Genomic DNA, 17,303 nt, shown 5'->3' with positions numbered 1-17,303 from the left:
TAACTAACCCTTAAAATGGGAATTAAGACTGTGAGTCCTATGTGGGACAGGGACTGTATCCAACCTGATTAACTTGTATTCATTCATTCGTATTTATTGAGCGCTTACTGTGTGCAGAGCACCGTGCTAAGCGCTTGGGAAGTCCAAGTCGGCAACATATAGAGACGGTCCCTACCCGACAGCGGGCTCACAGTCTAGAAGACTGTATCTTTCCCAACGCTTCATACAGTCCCTGGCATATAGTAAGCATTTAACAAATACAATAAAAAAAATACACTGACAAGGAATACATAAATGTTGAGGGTGACTGGTGTGGGGATGCAACTAGATGGTTGTGAATTAGGGAAGGCTTCCTGGGGGAGGTGTGATTTTTTATTATTGTTATTATTATTATTATTTTAAAAGGTTTCCAAGATGTGAGCTTGGTCTGAGAGATTAGAGGAGGGAAAGGATCCCTGGCTGGGGGAACAGGTTGAGCTAGGGTCAGAGGCAGGGATGTCGAGGGTGAGGTGTAGGAAAAAGCAGCATGGCTCAGTGGAAAGAGCATGGGCTTTGGAGGCAGAGGTCATGGGTTCGTATCCCGGCTCCGCCACGTGTCTGCTGTGTGACCTTGGGCAAGTCACTTCTCGGAGCCTCATTACCTCATCTGTAAAATGAGGATGAAGACTGTGAGCCCCATGTGGGACAACTTGATCATCTTGTATCCCCCCCAGCACTTAGAACAGTGCTTTGCACATAGTAAGTGCTTAACAAATGCCATTATTATTATTATTATTATTATTAATAATAAGTGCTTGGGCAGAGTGGAGCTGGCAATCCAAGGAGGTGTCGGTGAAGGAAGCCGATCGGTCAGGTGGGCGGAGCGGGTGGACGGTCTTGGCCAGCTGGAGTTTGGCAGGTCCTGATGTTATTCATTCATTCATTCAATCGTATTTATTGAGCGCTTACTGTGTGCAGAGCACTGTACTAAGCACTTGGGAAGTCCAAGTCGGCAACATATAGAGACGGTCCCTACCCAACACTGGGCTCACAGTCTAGAAGGGGGAGACAGAGAACTAAACAAAACATATTAACAAAATAAAATAATAGAATAAATATGTCCAAATAAAATAAATAAATAGATAGAGTAATAAATATGTACACACATATACACAGGTGCTGTGGGGAGGGGAAGGAGGTAAGGCGGGGCGGATGAGGAGGGGGAGAGGAAGGAGGGGGCTCAGTCTGGGAAGGCCTCCTGGAGGAGGTGAGCTCTAATTCCAGCATCTCCACGGCCAAACCCTCCTCATCTGGGGAGCGGCTGATTTTCGAAACCCCTGGTATTTTTCAGGGTATTTCAGAGGAGTCCCGACTCAAACAGCGAGGACCAGCCAGAAGATTCAGGTGCGTAGCCTTCATTCCGCCGAGTCCCCGCTGAGCCTATTTCCTTTGCGTCCGCTGTGGACCAAGAGAAGCTGTGAGTGTCTCGAATACTGACTGTCGTAGATGGGCGGCTGGACTAGTTTTCCTTTTTCTAACAGGTCAGAGCCCAGTGTTTGAGCTGGACGGGACCCCTATCCTCTAGACTGTAAGCTCATTATGGCCAGGGAACCCGTCTGGTAATTCTGTTGTAGTGTCCTCTCCCAAGCGCATAGTACAGTGCTCGGCACATAGTAAGCGCTCAGTCAATACCACTGATTGATTCGTCTTGGGACTATCCTTTGACAAGTCTGTTTTGAACCCCCGCTCGCTCCCGTAATACTCTGTGTCTTCTGATTTGTTTTTAGGGAAAACAGCCGAAGAAGGAGAAAACATTCCACTCAGCCAGTAAGTGGGGGAAATACTCCCGCAACTGAGGTCTTCTGGCACCAGTCCCTTCATTTCCTACTTTTTCTGACGGGTGGATTGTCCCTTCAAATGCAAAGTGGCCTCAGGTTGCCTTGCCTGGATTTAGGTTTGAGATTAGAGTTCTCAATTTCCGTGAAATTTCTATATCCATAATTGATTGATTTATATTGTCTGTCTCCCTCTCTGGGCGGTAAGCTCGTTGTGGGCAGGGAAGGTGTCTGCAACATTGCTGTGTTGTGCCCCCCCCCCCCCCCCCGCCCCGGCACTCAGTACAGTGCTCTGCGTACAGTAAGCGCTCAATAAATACGACTGATTGATAGATAGATGAAGGAGCTCTGCCCTTTGCCATAGATGGAGCACAGATGACCCGATTTGTGTTGGCACACCGGGTGCGAAATTCTCAGAAGCCAGAGATCCGTCACCAGACCCAGGAGTTGGATCTTTTGCTCTGTTTCCACGGCGCTCCGTTGCTCTGACAAACGTCCTGTTTCTTCATCACGGCATCGATTCAACCCTTACTATGTGTCAAGCGCAGAGGTAGATGCGAGGCCATCAGATTGGACATAGTCACTGTCCCAAACGGGACTCACCCAGTCTGGTTTATCGCCAATTTACCGACGAGGAAACCGAGGCCCAGAGAGGTTAAGTGATATCCCCCAGGTCACACAGCAGGCCGGCAGCGGAGCCGGGGCTAGAACCCCAATCCTGTGCTATTCCACGCCACCCCTCTGTCTCCCCAGGCTGTCGAAACACAAGACAGCACAACAGGGCCGAGTAGCATTTGTGGCCACGCTTAGCCATAATCGAACGGGAGTGTCACTGCCAACTGGTACAACTGGTCCTGGGCCCTGAGCCTTTCCTGATTTTAATTTTGGCCAAATCCCGTGTCTGTCTGAGCCGTCGGGCACTCCAAATCAACCTTCGCTCTTGAGGCTTTTGATGCCTTATGTAGCTGTTGAAACACGATTTATTTATCTATTTCCAGGAAGGAGAGGCCGGAGGATATGCTCTGGGAGATCAGCGGTGAGTACGAATATCGATCAGAGTAATCATGGTGTTTATAGTGCCAAAGCACTAGGCTAAACGCCGGGTTAGATACAAGGTAATCAGATCAAACACGGTCCGGTTCCCAGATGGGGCTCACAGTCTAAGAGATCTCATCCCTGTCTTACAGAAGAGGCCCAGAGAGGGTAAGGGATTTGCTTAAAGTCACAAAGTAGGCTGGTGGCAGAGGTGGGTTTAGAACCACCTGGTCACGCGGTCTAGTAAACTGCAGGTGGTTCTGTTGGTGTCCATCTCTATCCAAAACCCGCCACTGTAGAGCCGATGCAGAAATAACCCCCCCCGGGGACCATCCAGTCCTTTCCTGGGGAGAGTCCGTGGAGGCGGCTGGGAATTCTGTCGTGCCTGTAGCCTTCTGAGCCCGTGCCCCAGTCGTAAGGCAGCAAACCATTCTGTTGAACCAGGAATCCGGTAAGGCAGAGAGGGATGAAAGAAACCAAGAGGGTCTTTCCTAGGGGGATTTTCCCCAAAGGGTCGAACTGCTCCCGGACCAGGTTCTGAAAGTCACCAAACTAGAATTGAAACAGGTGGGAAACTCGGGGGTCTACAGCCCCACGGTTCCCTCCGCCTCACCCGGGGCTCTTCAGGTTTAAGGTGAGCGGTCTGGCTTACCTTGACTGGGGTGGCTTAAAGAGAGATGGGGTTCCCAAGCCGAGTCTCCGCCCAAGATGACTCTGTGAAACAGTCGGAAAGTCGGGGATGACTTCAGAGTATAAGTGGAATGTGCCCTGTGGGGCCAGAGACCCGAGGCGGCTGTGTCTGTACGTTGTACCTTTGCTCTTCTAGAACAGCTACCCTTCATGTCTGCCGAAAATGACCTCTGAAAACAAGCTTCACTAACCCCCAAGGGCCCCCAGAAACAGCGTGGCTCAGTGAAGAGAGCCCGGGCTTTGGAGTCAGAGGTCATCAGTCAATCAATCAATTGTATTTATTGAGTGCTTACTGTGTGCAGAGCACTGGACTAAGCGCTTGGGAAGTACAAGTTGGCAACATATAGAGACAGTCCCTACCCAACAGTGGGCTCACAGTCTAAAAGGGGGGAGACAGAGAACAAAACCAAACGTACTAACAAAATAAAATAAATAGAATAGATATGTACAAGTAAAATAAATAAATAAATAAAGTAATAAATACGTACAAGCATATATACAGGTGCTGTGGGGAAGGGAAGGAGGTAAGATGGGGGGGATGGAGAGGGGGACGAGGGGGAGAGGGAGGAAGTAATCAATCAATCAATCGTATTTATTGAGCGCTTACTGTGTGCAGAGCACTGGACTAAGCGCTTGGGAAGTACAAGTTGGCAACATATAGAGACAGTCCCTACCCAACAGTGGGCTCACAGTCTAGAAGAGTGGGCTCACTAGGTCATGGGTTCAAATCCCGGCTCCGTCAGCTGTGTGACTTTGGACAAGTCACTTCACTTCTCTGTGCCTCAGTTGCCTCATCTGGAAAATGGGGATTAAAACTGTGAGCCCCCCATGGAACAAACTGATCACCTTTTTTTTCCTCCCCCTTCAAGACTGTGAGCCCGTTGTTGTGTAGGGACCGTCTCTATATGTTGCCAACTTGGACTTCCCAAGTGCTTAGTACAGTGCTCTGCACACAGTAAGCGCTCAGTAAATACGATTGAATGAATGAACAACTGTCTCTGTATGTTGCCAATTTGGACTTCCCAAGTGTTTAGGCCAGTGCTCTGCACACAGTAAGTGCTCAATAAATGCGAATGAATGAATGAATGAACCTGATTACCATTTTTTCTCCCCCTTCTAGACTATGAGCCTGCTGTTAGGTAGGGACTGTCTCTATATGTTGCCAACTTGGACTTCCCAAGTGCTTAGTCCAGTGCTCTGCACACAGTAAGCGCTCAATAAATACGATTGAGTGAATGAATGAATGAACAACCTGATCACCTTTTTTTCCTCCCCCTTCTAGACTGTGAGCCCGCTGTTGGGTAGGGACTGTCTCTATAAGTTGCCAACTTGGACTTCCCAAGCACTTAGTCCAGTGCTCTGCACACAGTAAGCGCTCAATAAATACGATTGAATGAATGAATGAATGAACAACCTGATCACCTTCTTTTTCTCCCCTTTCTAGACTGTGAGCCCGCTGTTGGGTAGGGACTGTCTCTATAAGTTGCCAACTTGGACTTCCCAAGCACTTAGTCCAGTGCTCTGCACACAGTAAGCGCTCAATAAATACGATTGAATGAATGAATGAATGAACAACCTGATCACCTTCTTTTTCTCCCCTTTCTAGACTGTGAGCCCGCTGTTGGGTAGGGACTGTCTCTATAAGTTGCCAACTTGGACTTCCCAAGCACTTAGTCCAGTGCTCTGCACACAGTAAGCGCTCAATAAATACGATTGAATGAATGAATGAATGAACAACCTGATCACCTTCTTTTTCTCCCCTTTCTAGACTGTGAGCCCGCTGTTGGGTAGGGACCATCTCTATATGTTGCCAACTTGGACTTCCCAAGTGCTTAGTCCAGTGCTCTGCACACAGTAATCAATCAATCAATCGTATTTATTGAGCGCTTACTGTGTGCAGAGCACTGTACTAAGCGCTTGGGAAGTACAAGCTGGCAACATATAGAGACAGTCCCTACCCAACAGTGGGCTCACAGTCTAAACGGGGGAGACGGAGAACAAAACCAAACATACTAACAAAATAAAATAAATAGAATAGATAGGTACAAGTAAAAGAAATAATTAAATAGAGTAATAAATACGTACAAACATATATACATACATACAGGTGCTGTGGGGAAGGGAAGGAGGTAAGATGCGTGGGATGGAGAGGGGGGCGAGGGGGAGAGGAAGGAAGGCTCAGTCTGGGAAGGCCTCCTGGAGGAGATGAGCTCTCAGTAGGGCCTTGAAGGGAGGAAGAGAGCTAGCTTGGCGGATGGGCAAAGGGAGGGCATTCCAGGTCCGGGGTCGATGGCGCGACAGGAAGGCTGAGTAGGTGCGAATGAGGCAGTAAGCGCTCAATAAATACGATTGAATGAATGAATGAATGCTGGACAGGAAGGAGGGGACGGAGGAGTCCACTGAGAGGTCTTAGGAAGGAGGGGACGGAGGAGTCCACTGAGAGGTCTTAGGAATTGAGCAGAAAACCGTCTGTGGATCAAAATAGGTGCCCCTCCAGCCACTCCCTGCTACTCCGCCCTTCTGAAACCCCTCCCCTAACGCGCAACAAAATAAGGAGAGTGGGGGGAAGGAGAAGCCAGATGCACTAAGTTCCCATCCACCAATCACATGGCCCCCTTGTCTCAACCCTTCCTGCCCAGACTCCAGTCGCTAGGTTGGAGGCAGATAATTCCTTAGCCTTCCTCTCACCAAAGCTTCCAAGAGACTCCGGAAAGTCAGACCTCCCAGTGCCCGAGAGTGACTGCCGTTAGCAGCGCTAACTCCATGGAGTGAAAGGAGAGCGGCCCAAGACAGTAACCGACCTCTCTATCTCTCTCCAAAAGGCATGGACACGCTGCTAAACGCTCCGATCCAGGCGCCATTGCAGCAGACTGAGGTAGGAGTGGATACAAGTTTGGTTTTTTTTTTCCCATGCTTTCAGTCTGTTCCAGCTGAATAGTAACTTTATCCAGAAGTGCCAACTTTTCATTTCACGCGGATGGGGGAGGCGAAGGGAGGGCAGGGATTTTTCTGAGGGAGGAAACGGGGAATGGAAGGGCACACGTCTCACAGAGCTAATAAGCCAGAAAGCCACCATTTTGGATCTTTTTAGCTCCGATTGGAAACGCTCAGATCTTGTCGGGGGGCTGGGTTGAGTGTTTGCCATCTAAGCTGATAGTTCTTCATTACTCAGAGCATTGTGAGCCTGTTGTGGGCAGGGAATGTGTACCAACTCTGTTGTATTTTGCTTTCTCAAGCCCAACTCTGTTGTACTGTACATTCTCAAGCGCTTAGTACAGTGCTCTGTACAGTAAGCGCTCAGTAAATATGATTGATTGTATAAATGGTGTTGGATTGGGTTCTGATCCTTCACTTAGATTCTTGGGGCAATTAACTTTCTTCATTCTATTAAATTGGGTTGTGCACTGAGTGCTCTCCTTGCGCTCAGAGATTAATCACTAATAATATTGCTTGAGTGCCTTCTGTGTGCCAAGCACTGTACCATGAGCTTGGGAGAGGACAATAATAATAATAATAATTATGGTATTTGTTAAGCGCTTACTACGTGCCAGGCACTGTACTAAGTGCTGGGGTGGATATAAACAAATCGGGATCCCTGCTCTCAGGGAGCTTACAGTCTAGCCGGGGAGACTGGTGCAAAACAGTTGTAGAGTTTTGGAAGAAGAGAATGGGAAAAGGGATTTGTAGAGGAGAAACTGCTTAAATAGGGTGAGTAAGTTGCAGAGTACGGAAGGGCTCCGGAAGCGCAGCAGTGGCCCGAAAGGACCGAGTGGCTGGTTGGGAGAACCTAACCCGGCGAATAGACAAATGAAGTGGGAGATGACTCCTGGAGGATTTCCGAGCTGATCTCTGGGAGCTTGTCTTCTGTTTCAGGGACCGACTGGGGACCCCGCCTACGGAGATCGGCCGGCGACTGACAGAACCGTGGTCTTTGCAGATGAAAACCAGATGGACCTCACGGCCAGTCACACCGTGATGATCTCCCAGGGCCTCTTAGAGAGGACTGAAGAGTCCAAGAAGATAGACACCAAATCCTTCCTGGCTAGCCTGAAGGACAACACCGCAGGATCGGAGAGGAGCGAGAGGTGCGGTTTCTCCTCCAACCCTAATGAAGCAGCCGACGAATACGTGTTCCAAATGGAACCAAACCTCTCTTCTGAAAAGAAGTTCAATTTCAGTGACTTGTTGAGTAGATTGAGACCGGGCCAACCTACTAGCGCCTCAGGCAACGGGCCTGATACAGAAAACACTCTTACCTCTCTCCGTTCTCGAGATCCGGGCAGCGACGTGTCTCCGGGCCAAGAGGACAGTAGCTACAGGACCAGACTCTTCGGAGAACAAGACGATGGAATGGACATAACCCAACACCACTCAGCTGTCATTCAGACCTTCGGGCCCCCGGGCAGTGAGGCCTTGTTAAAGCCGGGTGAATGTCGGGGAGGAACTCTTGGTGGCCCCGAAGACTTTATGGATTTGACTGTGAATCAGACCGGACCCATTCTCTCCTCTGGACACGAGCCCTCCGACAGAGAGAATCGGGGTTCCGAGGTCACAGTGGGTCTGACCGGCAATCCTGGGGTTTGCGGGATTCCTCCACAGGACCCCAGTCCCGAAGACCCAACAGTGAAGGCAGACAACGAAATGGATATCACCAGAAGCCACACGGTGGTAATAGACAATCACACGATGCCTCAGGCAGCCGAGGGTCCGGCCCCCACCTGGCCCGGCACAGCCTTTCCGGGGGCTTGGGCCGTTTTTGACGCTAGCCCCGAGGAGGCCTCGGAAAATCCCGGGAGTTTCTCGCCTGGGGCAGTTAGTAAAAATCCTCTGGGGCCTGGCCAGAGTTATACCGAGATGCCTCCGAAAACAGAGCGGGCCGCCCCCGCGTCCTCAGGGCCGAGCCAAAAGCCCTTCCCCTTAGGCGGCAGAGTGGCGGTTCCCGGTTTGGACGCGGCAGAAGAAACGGAAGGAGCCAAAAGACACGCGGTGGCCGTTAGCCTCCAAGACAAGGAAGAGGCCGCCTCGCAGAAGGCAGGATCTCAAACTGAAGCACCCCTGGATGCCGCGGCCCTTGAGAGAGAGGAGGCGTTGGAAGGTCCGGGGGCAGGCATTCCTTCCAGGCGACCGATGTCTCCCGATGCCACAGGACGCGGTGACGTCGAAATGACTACAAGCCACACTCTCGACATTAACAGCCGCGCATTGAAACCCGCTTTAAAGGGAAGTTCCCGGGGTCCCGAGCAGCTGAGAAAAAGTCTAGCTCTCTCCTCCTCCACCTCTTCTGTTCGGGGCTTTGCCTTTTTAGAGGCACAGCAAGGTCTAGGCAGGCCCCCAAGCCATCCCACCGTCACTGACCTGGGAGCTGGCCCTGCAGTGCCGAAGGGTGACGACACAGTCCCCGCGAGTATAATCTGTAAACCACAGAGCGGGCTGCCCGACAGAGCCTTCTTCACTCCTGATTCATCGGATAAGGATTTCACCCAAAGTCAGGCCGGGCCAATAAAGCAGGATGGCTCTGGGCTGGACTTCAGTCAGGCACAGCCAACCGCAAACTCCGAAAAGACAATTTCCACAGCCCCAGGGCATTGTTCTTGGCCCGAGGAGATGCCGTCCAAGGGAGCTTCGATCGCAAAGCCTCTTGCTAGTGAGAAGACCCAGGAGTTTTCAGAGGGTGACATGGAGCTAACTAGGTGTCACACAACTACAGTGGAAGGTAAAAATGTCTTAGGAGATCAGAGAGCCGTTAGAACCAACCCGCCGGGGCTTGTCGATAAAACAGTCGTATTTGCGGATGATCTCGACGACCTGGAACTGACACGGTCCCACACCGTCAACATTGATTTCAAGACCCTGGAAAAGGTGAAGACTCCGGAAAAGTCCACGTCAGAGCTGGTTAGGAGAACAGGATTGGCTGAGCCAGCGGTGCTGTCTACCGGCAGTGACAGGACCGTCTTCTTTTCGGAGGATGACGAAGGTGACATGGAGATCACCCAAAGACATTCGGACACAGTAGGTGGCAAAAGCTTTCTCCTGGGTCAACGGCAAGAAAGTGGGATGCTTCCTCTCGCTGCAGAAAAAACAGTCGTGTTTTCGGACAATCTCGAAGACGTGGAACTGACCAGATCCCACACCGTCAACATTGATTTCAAGACCCTGGAAAAGAAGAAGACTCCGGAAAAGTCCACGTCAGAACTGGTTAGGAGAACAGGATTGGCTGAGCCAGTGGTGCTGTCTACTGGCAGTGACAGGACCGTCTTCTTTTCGGAGGATGACGAAGGTGACATGGAGATCACCCAAAGACATTCGGACACAGTAGGTGGCAAAAGCTTTCTCCTGGGTCAACGGCAAGAAAGTGGGATGCTTCCTCTCGCTGCAGAAAAAACAGTCGTGTTTTCGGACAATCTCGAAGACGTGGAACTGACCAGATCCCACACCGTCAACATTGATTTCAAGACCCTGGAAAAGAAGAAGACTCCGGAAAAGTCCACGTCAGAACTGGTTAGGAGAACAGGATTGGCTGAGCCAGTGGTGCTGTCTACCGGCAGTGACAGGACCATCTTCTTTTCGGAGGATGACGAAGGTGACATGGAGATCACCCAAAGACATTCGGACACAGTAGGTGGCAAAAGCTTTCTCCTGGGTCAACGGCAAGAAAGTGGGGCGCTTCCTCTCGCTGCAGAAAAAACAGTCGTGTTTTCGGACAATCTCGAAGACCTGGAACTGACCAGATCCCACACCGTCAACATTGATTTCAAGACCCTGGAAAAGAAGAAGACTCCGGAAAAGTCCACGTCAGAACTGGTTAGGAGAACAGGATTGGCTGAGCCAGTGGTGCTGTCTACCGGCAGTGACAGGACCGTCTTCTTTTCGGAGGATGACGAAGGTGACATGGAAATCACCCAAAGACATTCGGACACAGTAGGTGGCAAAAGCTTTCTCCTGGGTGAACGGCAAGAAAGTGGGATGCTTCCTCTCGCTGCAGAAAAAACAGTCGTGTTTTCGGACAGTCTCGAAGACCTGGAACTGACCAGATCCCACACCGTCAACATTGATTTCAAGACCCTGGAAAAGAAGACGACTCCGGAAAAGTCCACGTCAGAGCTGGTTAGGAGAACAGGATTGACTGAGCCAGTGGTGCTGTCTACCGGCAGTGACAGGACCGTCTTCTTTTCGGAGGATGACGAAGGTGACATGGAGATCACCCAAAGACATTCGGACACAGTAGGTGGCAAAAGCTTTCTCCTGGGTCAACGGCAAGAAAGTGGGACGCTTCCTCTCGCTGCAGAAAAAACAGTCGTGTTTTCGGACAATCTCGAAGACCTGGAACTGACCAGATCCCACACCGTCAACATTGACTTCAAGGTCCTGGAGAGGACGGCGATTCCAGACAAGTCCACGGCAGAGGTGGTTAGAAGAACAGGCTCGGCTGAGCCAGTGGTGCTGTCTACCGGTCGTGACAAGACCGTCTTATTTTCAGAAGATGACGAAGGTGATATGGAGATCACCAAAGGGCATGTGATCGTGGGCGGAGGCAAAACTCTTCTTACTGGGGAGCAGCAAGAAAGTGGGGTGCTTACTGTCCCTGCAGAAAAAACAGTCGTGTTTGGGGACCATCACGATGACCTGGAACTGACCAGATCCCACACCGTTAAAATCGATTACCAAACCTTGGAGAAGCCAGTGATTCCAGACAAGTCCACGTCGGAGGTGGTTAGAAGAACAGGCTTGGCTGAACCAAAGATGGTGTCTTCCGGTAGTGACAAAACCATCTTCTTCTCAGGAGATGGCGAGGGTGATATGGAGATCACCCAAAGACATACGGACCCAGTAGGTGACAAAAGCTCTCTGCCGGGTGAACAGCAAGAAAGTGGGATCGTTGCTGTCCCTGCAGAAAAGACGGTTGCGTTTGCAGATGACCTCGATGACTTGGAACTGACCAGATCACACACTGTTAACATTGATTTCAAGATCCTGGAGAGGACGATGATTCCAGACAAGTCCACTTCAGAGGTGGCAAGAACAGCCTTGACTGAACCAAAGATGGCATCTACCGGTAACGATAAGACCACCTTCTTCTCGGGCGATGGCGAGAATGATATGGAGATCACCCAAAGACAGACAGACACAGAAAGTGGCCAGAGTGTTCTCCTGGGAACACAGCAAGAAAGTGGGATCCTTACTGCCCCTGCAGAAAAGACAGTTGTGTTTGCAGACGAGCTGGATGACTTGGAACTGACCAGATCGCACACTGTGAACATCGACTTCAAGATCCCGGAGAGGACGGCGATTCCAGACAAGTCCGCAGCGGAAGTCGGTAGAAGAAGGGGCTCGGTCGAACCGAAGATGGTGTCTGCCTGTGGTGACAACACCATCTTCTTCTCAGGAGATGGCGAGGGTGATATGGAGATCACCCGAAGACGTACGGATGCGGTGGGCGGCAGAAGACTTCTGCCAGGTACACGGCAAGAGAGTGGGATGCCTCCTGTCCCTGCAAAAAAGACCGTTGTGCTTTCAGACAATCTCGATGACTTGGAACTGACCAGATCTCACACTGTTAACATTGACTTCAAGATCCCGGAGAGGTCCGTGATGACAGACAAGTCCGCGGCCGAGGTGGATAGAAGAACGGGCTTGGCTGAGCCAAAGATGGCATCTGCTCTTAGCGACAGGACCGTCTTCCTCTCAGAGGATGGCAGTGATGCTGTCGGGCTCCCCAAGAGACACGACGTTCCCCCGGGCGGACGGCAAGCAAGCGGTGCGCTTACCGCTCCCGCGGAAAAAGCAGCTGTGTTTTCCGACAATCTCGACAGCCTGGAGCCAACCGGCTCCCGCACCGCCGACCCAGTTTATGAGACCTCGGAGAAGACGAGGATCCGAGACAAGTGTCCCTCAGAGGGAAATAGGCGCAAAAGCTTGGCTGGGCCGAAGACCGAGCCCTCTCCGGATGATTCGCCTCAAAAATGCCAAACTTTAGCGTTAGGCCAGGATCTCGAAAAGGTAGTTAAGCCTAAATCAAAGAGAGTGTCATTTAAGCTGCCGGAGGGTCGTTTGGAAAACTTCCCTGATGAGGCAGGAGAAAGCCAAGGGATGGAGACCCCAGAAGATGATGTCTTTACCTCTCCACTCCCACCGGGATTAGAGGAGAAGGGACATGACGTCTCCAGTCCCGAGGCATCAAAGCCTCCGGGCCCTGTAGGAGGGCATCCAGTGGCTGCGTGTGAAAACGAATCCCAAATGTTCCATGCTGCACAAGAGCCCGATGGCCTCGGTGAGAGGAAGGGAAAAGAAAACGTGCCAGCGCCCGGAGGAGATAGTGCCGGCGGAGACCCTCAAACTAAATCGGACCCGCCTGCGCAGATGGACCCGATCCCCAGCGGCGCTTCCCAACTGCCCGATCCGAAAATGCCCTCCCCAACCTCAGGGATCACCAACATCAAGGTGCAGCTCCGTAACATGAAGAGGAAGTCGGAAGTTATTTCACCAGCGCGAACTGACCCCGAATCAAACGTCCCAGAGCAGTCGTCCGCGGCGGCGCGCCGGGCAGAGGAGTACGTGCCCGCCGCCAAAAGCCGGGACCGTCCCAGCACGAGCGGGAAGTGGGATCCCCGCGGAGAGAGGAAGAGTTGTCCCAAGGATGGCGACCTGCCTGAGCGGCCTGTTCTCAAGGAGAGAAGTAAGGTGGGGCGGCACTCCTTAGGGGTCTTCTTGCCCAGGCTGCCGAACAAAAGAAACTCCAGCGTCACAGGAATGGAGGGTCCAGAGGAGAGGTCAGCGGTCCCCGTTGACCGGCGGATTTTGGACAGCCAGCCCTCCACCAGCCAAGCCGGGAATTTCGCGTTCCTCGGCGCCCAGCTGAGGCTGAGCCCCGCCCGGTACATAAGCGAGGAGTTCCTCCCCGGGGCACCCGAAGAGATGGATTCCCTCGACGCCTGGGAGGAGACGGGCCGCAGAGAGAGCCCGGCCCGGCCCGGCGCCGTCCAGGAGGCTTCCGGCAGCCACAAAAGATCCAGGCAGCTGGAGGATGCGGACAAGCACCGGGAGAAGAAGATCCGGAAGACGGGGAGCGGCTCCGGCGGGGCCGCGCAGGTGAGGCCGTCTCTCGTGTTTCATCTTTCCCCGGGGCGGGATGGCAGGGGTGTCTCATTAGTTCATTATGGAATTTATCAAGTGTCTATGGGTGCGGACGCTGTGCTAGGCGCTGGGACAGAGGCTACGGGATTAGGTCAGTCACAGCTTCTGCTCCACGTGGGGCCCGGGTCCAGAGGTTGCCGGGCGCTGTTCTGAGATAGAAGGTAATAAGGTTGGGAATAGCCCGTGTCCCACATGGGGCTCACAGTCTTAATCCCCATTTTACAGATGAAGTAGCTGAGGCCCAGGGAAGTGAAATGGTTTGCTCAGGATCACACAGCATTCATTCAATCCTATTTATTAAGCGCTTACTGAGTGCAGAGCACTGTACTACGCGCTTGGGAAAGTACAATACCACAATAAACAGTGACATTTCCTTCTCACAGCGAGCGGCTCTGCCACTTACCAGCTGTGTAACTTCGGGCAAGTCACTTAACTTCTCTGTGCCTGTTACCTCATCTGTAAAATGGGGATTACTAATAATAATAATGGCATTTATTAAGCGCTTACTATATGCAAAGCACTGTTCTAAGCGCTGCGGAGGTTACAGGGTGATCAGGTTGTCCCACGGGGGGCTCACAGTCTTAATGCCCATTTTACAGATGGGGTAACTGAGGCCCAGAGAAGTTAAGTGACTTGCCCAAAGTCACGCAGCTGATAAGTGGCGGAGCCGGGATTTGAGCCCCCGACCTCTGACTCCAAAGCCCGGGCTCTTTCCAGTGAGCCACGTGGGACAATCCGATTACCTTGTATCTACCCCAGTGCTTAGAACAGTGCTTGGCACATAGGAAGCGCTTAACAAATACCATCATTATTATTATTATCATGAGAGAGGCGGAGCGAGACCTCAATACAAATTAATAAAATTACAGATACATACATCATCATCATCATCATCAATCGTATTTATTGAGCGCTTACTATGTGCAGAGCACTGTACTAAGCGCTTGGGAAGTCCAAATTGGCAACATCTAGAGACAGTCCCCACCCAACAGTGGGCTCACAGTCTGAAAGGGGGAGACAGAGAACAAAACCAAACATACTAACAAAATAAAATAAATAGAATAGATAGGTACAAATAAAATAAATAAATAAATAAATAGAGTAATAAATACGTACAAACATATATATATATTGAGCGCTTACCGTGTGCAGAGCACTGGACTAAGCGCTTGGGAAGGACAGGTCGGCAACATCTAGAGACGGTCCCGACCCAGCAGCGGGCTCACAGTGTAGATCCTTCTTACTCCCAGGCTACTAGGCCAAGCTGCTGCTTCCTCGGTGGAAAGAGACCGGTTCCAAATCTCAAGGACAGAGGCAGGGCTCCAAATTGCGCGGGCTCCAATTACTCTCGACTCAGACGGGCTTCCGACAGAGAGGAGGTGTTGGGTGTCTAAACAGAGTGCAAGGCGGGAAAGCCTCTCCCTTCGCTCTCTGTGAGATGAACCTTGAACCCAGTGTCAACCGCAAGATTGCGACCGCCGCCTCCCGCCTGCCCTTCAGAGGCCTCTCAGAGGAAGCCCAGATGGTAGAGAGGCAGTGAAACCTAGGGGGAAGAGCCCCCTTTTTCATCATCATCATCAATCGTCCCCCTCTCCATCCCCCCCATCTTATCCCCTTCCCTTCCCCACAGCACCTGTATATATAATAATAATAATAATAATAATGATGGCATTTATTAAGCGCTTACTATGTGCAAAGCACTGTTCTAAGTGCTGGGGAGGTTACAAGGTGATCAGGTTGTCCCACGGGGGGCTCACAGTCTTAATCCCCATTTTACAGATGAGGTAACTGAGGCCCAGAGAAGTTGAGTGACTTGCCCAAAGTCACACAGCTGACAATTGGCAGAGCCGGGATTTGAACCCATGACCTCTGACTCCAAAGCCCGGGCTCTTTTCCATTGAGCCACGCTGCTTCTCTATATATGTGTTTATATATGTGTATATATATGTATATATGTTTGTACATATTTTTTACTCTATTTATTTATTTATTTTATTTGTACATATCTATTCTATTTATTTTATTTTGTTAGTACGTTTGGTTTTGTTCTCCGTCTCCCCCTTTTAGACTGTGAGCCCACTGTTGGGTAGGGACTGTCTCTATATGTTGCCAATTTGTCCTTCCCAAGCGCTTAGTACAGTGCTCTGCACATAGTAAGCGCTCAATAAATACGATTGATGATGATGATGATGGTGATGATCAATCGTATTTATTGAGCGCGTACTGTGTGCAGAGCACTAAGCGCTTGGAAAGTACAGATTGGCAACATATAGAGACAGTCCCTACCCAACAGTGGGCTCCCAGTCTAAAAGGGGGAGACTGTTCCTCTCCTCCTCTCCATCCCCCCCATCCTACCTCCTTCCCCTCCCCACAGCACCTGTATATATGTTTGTACAGATTTATTACTCCATTTCACTTGTACATATTTACTGTTCTATTTATTTTGTTAATGATGTGCATCTAGCTTCATCTGTATTTATTCTGATGCCTTGACACCCATCCACATGTTTTGTTTTGTTGTCTGTCTCCCCCTTCTAGACTGTGAGCCCGTTGTTGGGTAGGGACCGTCTCTAGATGTTGCCGACATGTACTTCCCAAGCGCTTAGTCCAGTGCTCTGCATGCAGTAAGCGCTCAATAAATACGATTAAATGATTGAATGAACGGGATGGGGATTCTGGGAGATCAAGGTTCCAGCCCCACCTCTGCCACTGGCCTGTGGTGTGTCCTTGAGGAAGACATTTAATCTTTCTGCGGCCCCGTTTCCCCCTCTGTAAAATGGGGGTCCCTTCCTATCATCATCATCAATCGTATTTATTGAGCGCTTACTGTGTGCAGAGCACTGTACTAAGCGCTTGGGAAGTACAAGTTGGCAACATATAGAGACAGTCCCTACCCAGCAGTGGGCTCACAGTCTAAAAGGTGGGCTTACTAATAGCGACGATGTTTGTTAAGCACTTACAAGCACTGTTCTAAGCGCAGAGGTAGATACAAGGTAATCAGGCTGTCCCGCATGGGGCTCACAGTCTTCATCCCCATTTTACAGACGGGTTAAGTGAGGCCCAGAGAAGTTAAGTGACTTGCCCAAGGTCACACAGCAGACAGGTGGCGGAGCTGGGATTAGAACCCATGTCCTCTGATTCCCAGGCCCGTGCTGTTTCCACTAAGTCACGCTGCTAACTGTGTGCAGAACGCTGTACAGAGCGCTTGGGAAGGTACAGTACAATAGAGTTTGGTAAACATTCATTCAATCGTATTCATCGAGCGCTTACTGTGTGCAGAGCACTGTACTAAGCGCTTGGGAAGTACAAGTTGGCAACGTATAGAGACGGTCCCTACCCAACAACGGGCTCACAGTCTCTCTGCCCACAAGTCAACAGTCTAGAGGACATTAAGGCAGACACTAAAATCAATTACAGACGAGGGAAATGGCACAGTGTAAGGCTATCAATCAGTGGTATTTATTAAGCGTTTACTGCTCTTGGGAGACTACAGTACAACAGAGTTGGTAGTCATGTTCCCTGTCCACAAGAAGCTGACAGTCTGTCAGTCGCTCAGTGGGTATTTATTGAGCACGTACAATGTGTACAGCATGGTACTAAGCACTCGGGAGGGTACAGTATGACAGGATTAGC

General features: G+C 50.7%; 1 protein-coding gene across 1 annotated transcript in view; it reads left to right on the top strand.

The window, feature by feature from the left end:
* Positions 1-17,303, top strand: part of KNL1 (kinetochore scaffold 1) — a 46,445-nt gene that overhangs the window by 14,095 nt on the left and 15,047 nt on the right. Inside the window, exons 6-10 of the mRNA XM_038741158.1 lie at positions 1,331-1,383; positions 1,767-1,806; positions 2,813-2,850; positions 6,362-6,414; positions 7,413-13,625. Of these exons, the coding sequence (XP_038597086.1) occupies positions 1,331-1,383; positions 1,767-1,806; positions 2,813-2,850; positions 6,362-6,414; positions 7,413-13,625 (6,397 nt within the window). The remainder of the gene's footprint in view (positions 1-1,330; positions 1,384-1,766; positions 1,807-2,812; positions 2,851-6,361; positions 6,415-7,412; positions 13,626-17,303) is intronic.

This window comes from Tachyglossus aculeatus (assembly GCF_015852505.1).
Source record: "Tachyglossus aculeatus isolate mTacAcu1 chromosome 12 unlocalized genomic scaffold, mTacAcu1.pri SUPER_6_unloc_1, whole genome shotgun sequence".
In the NCBI taxonomy this organism is placed as follows: Eukaryota; Metazoa; Chordata; class Mammalia; order Monotremata; family Tachyglossidae; genus Tachyglossus; species Tachyglossus aculeatus.
This window is presented reverse-complemented; position numbering and strand designations above follow the sequence as displayed.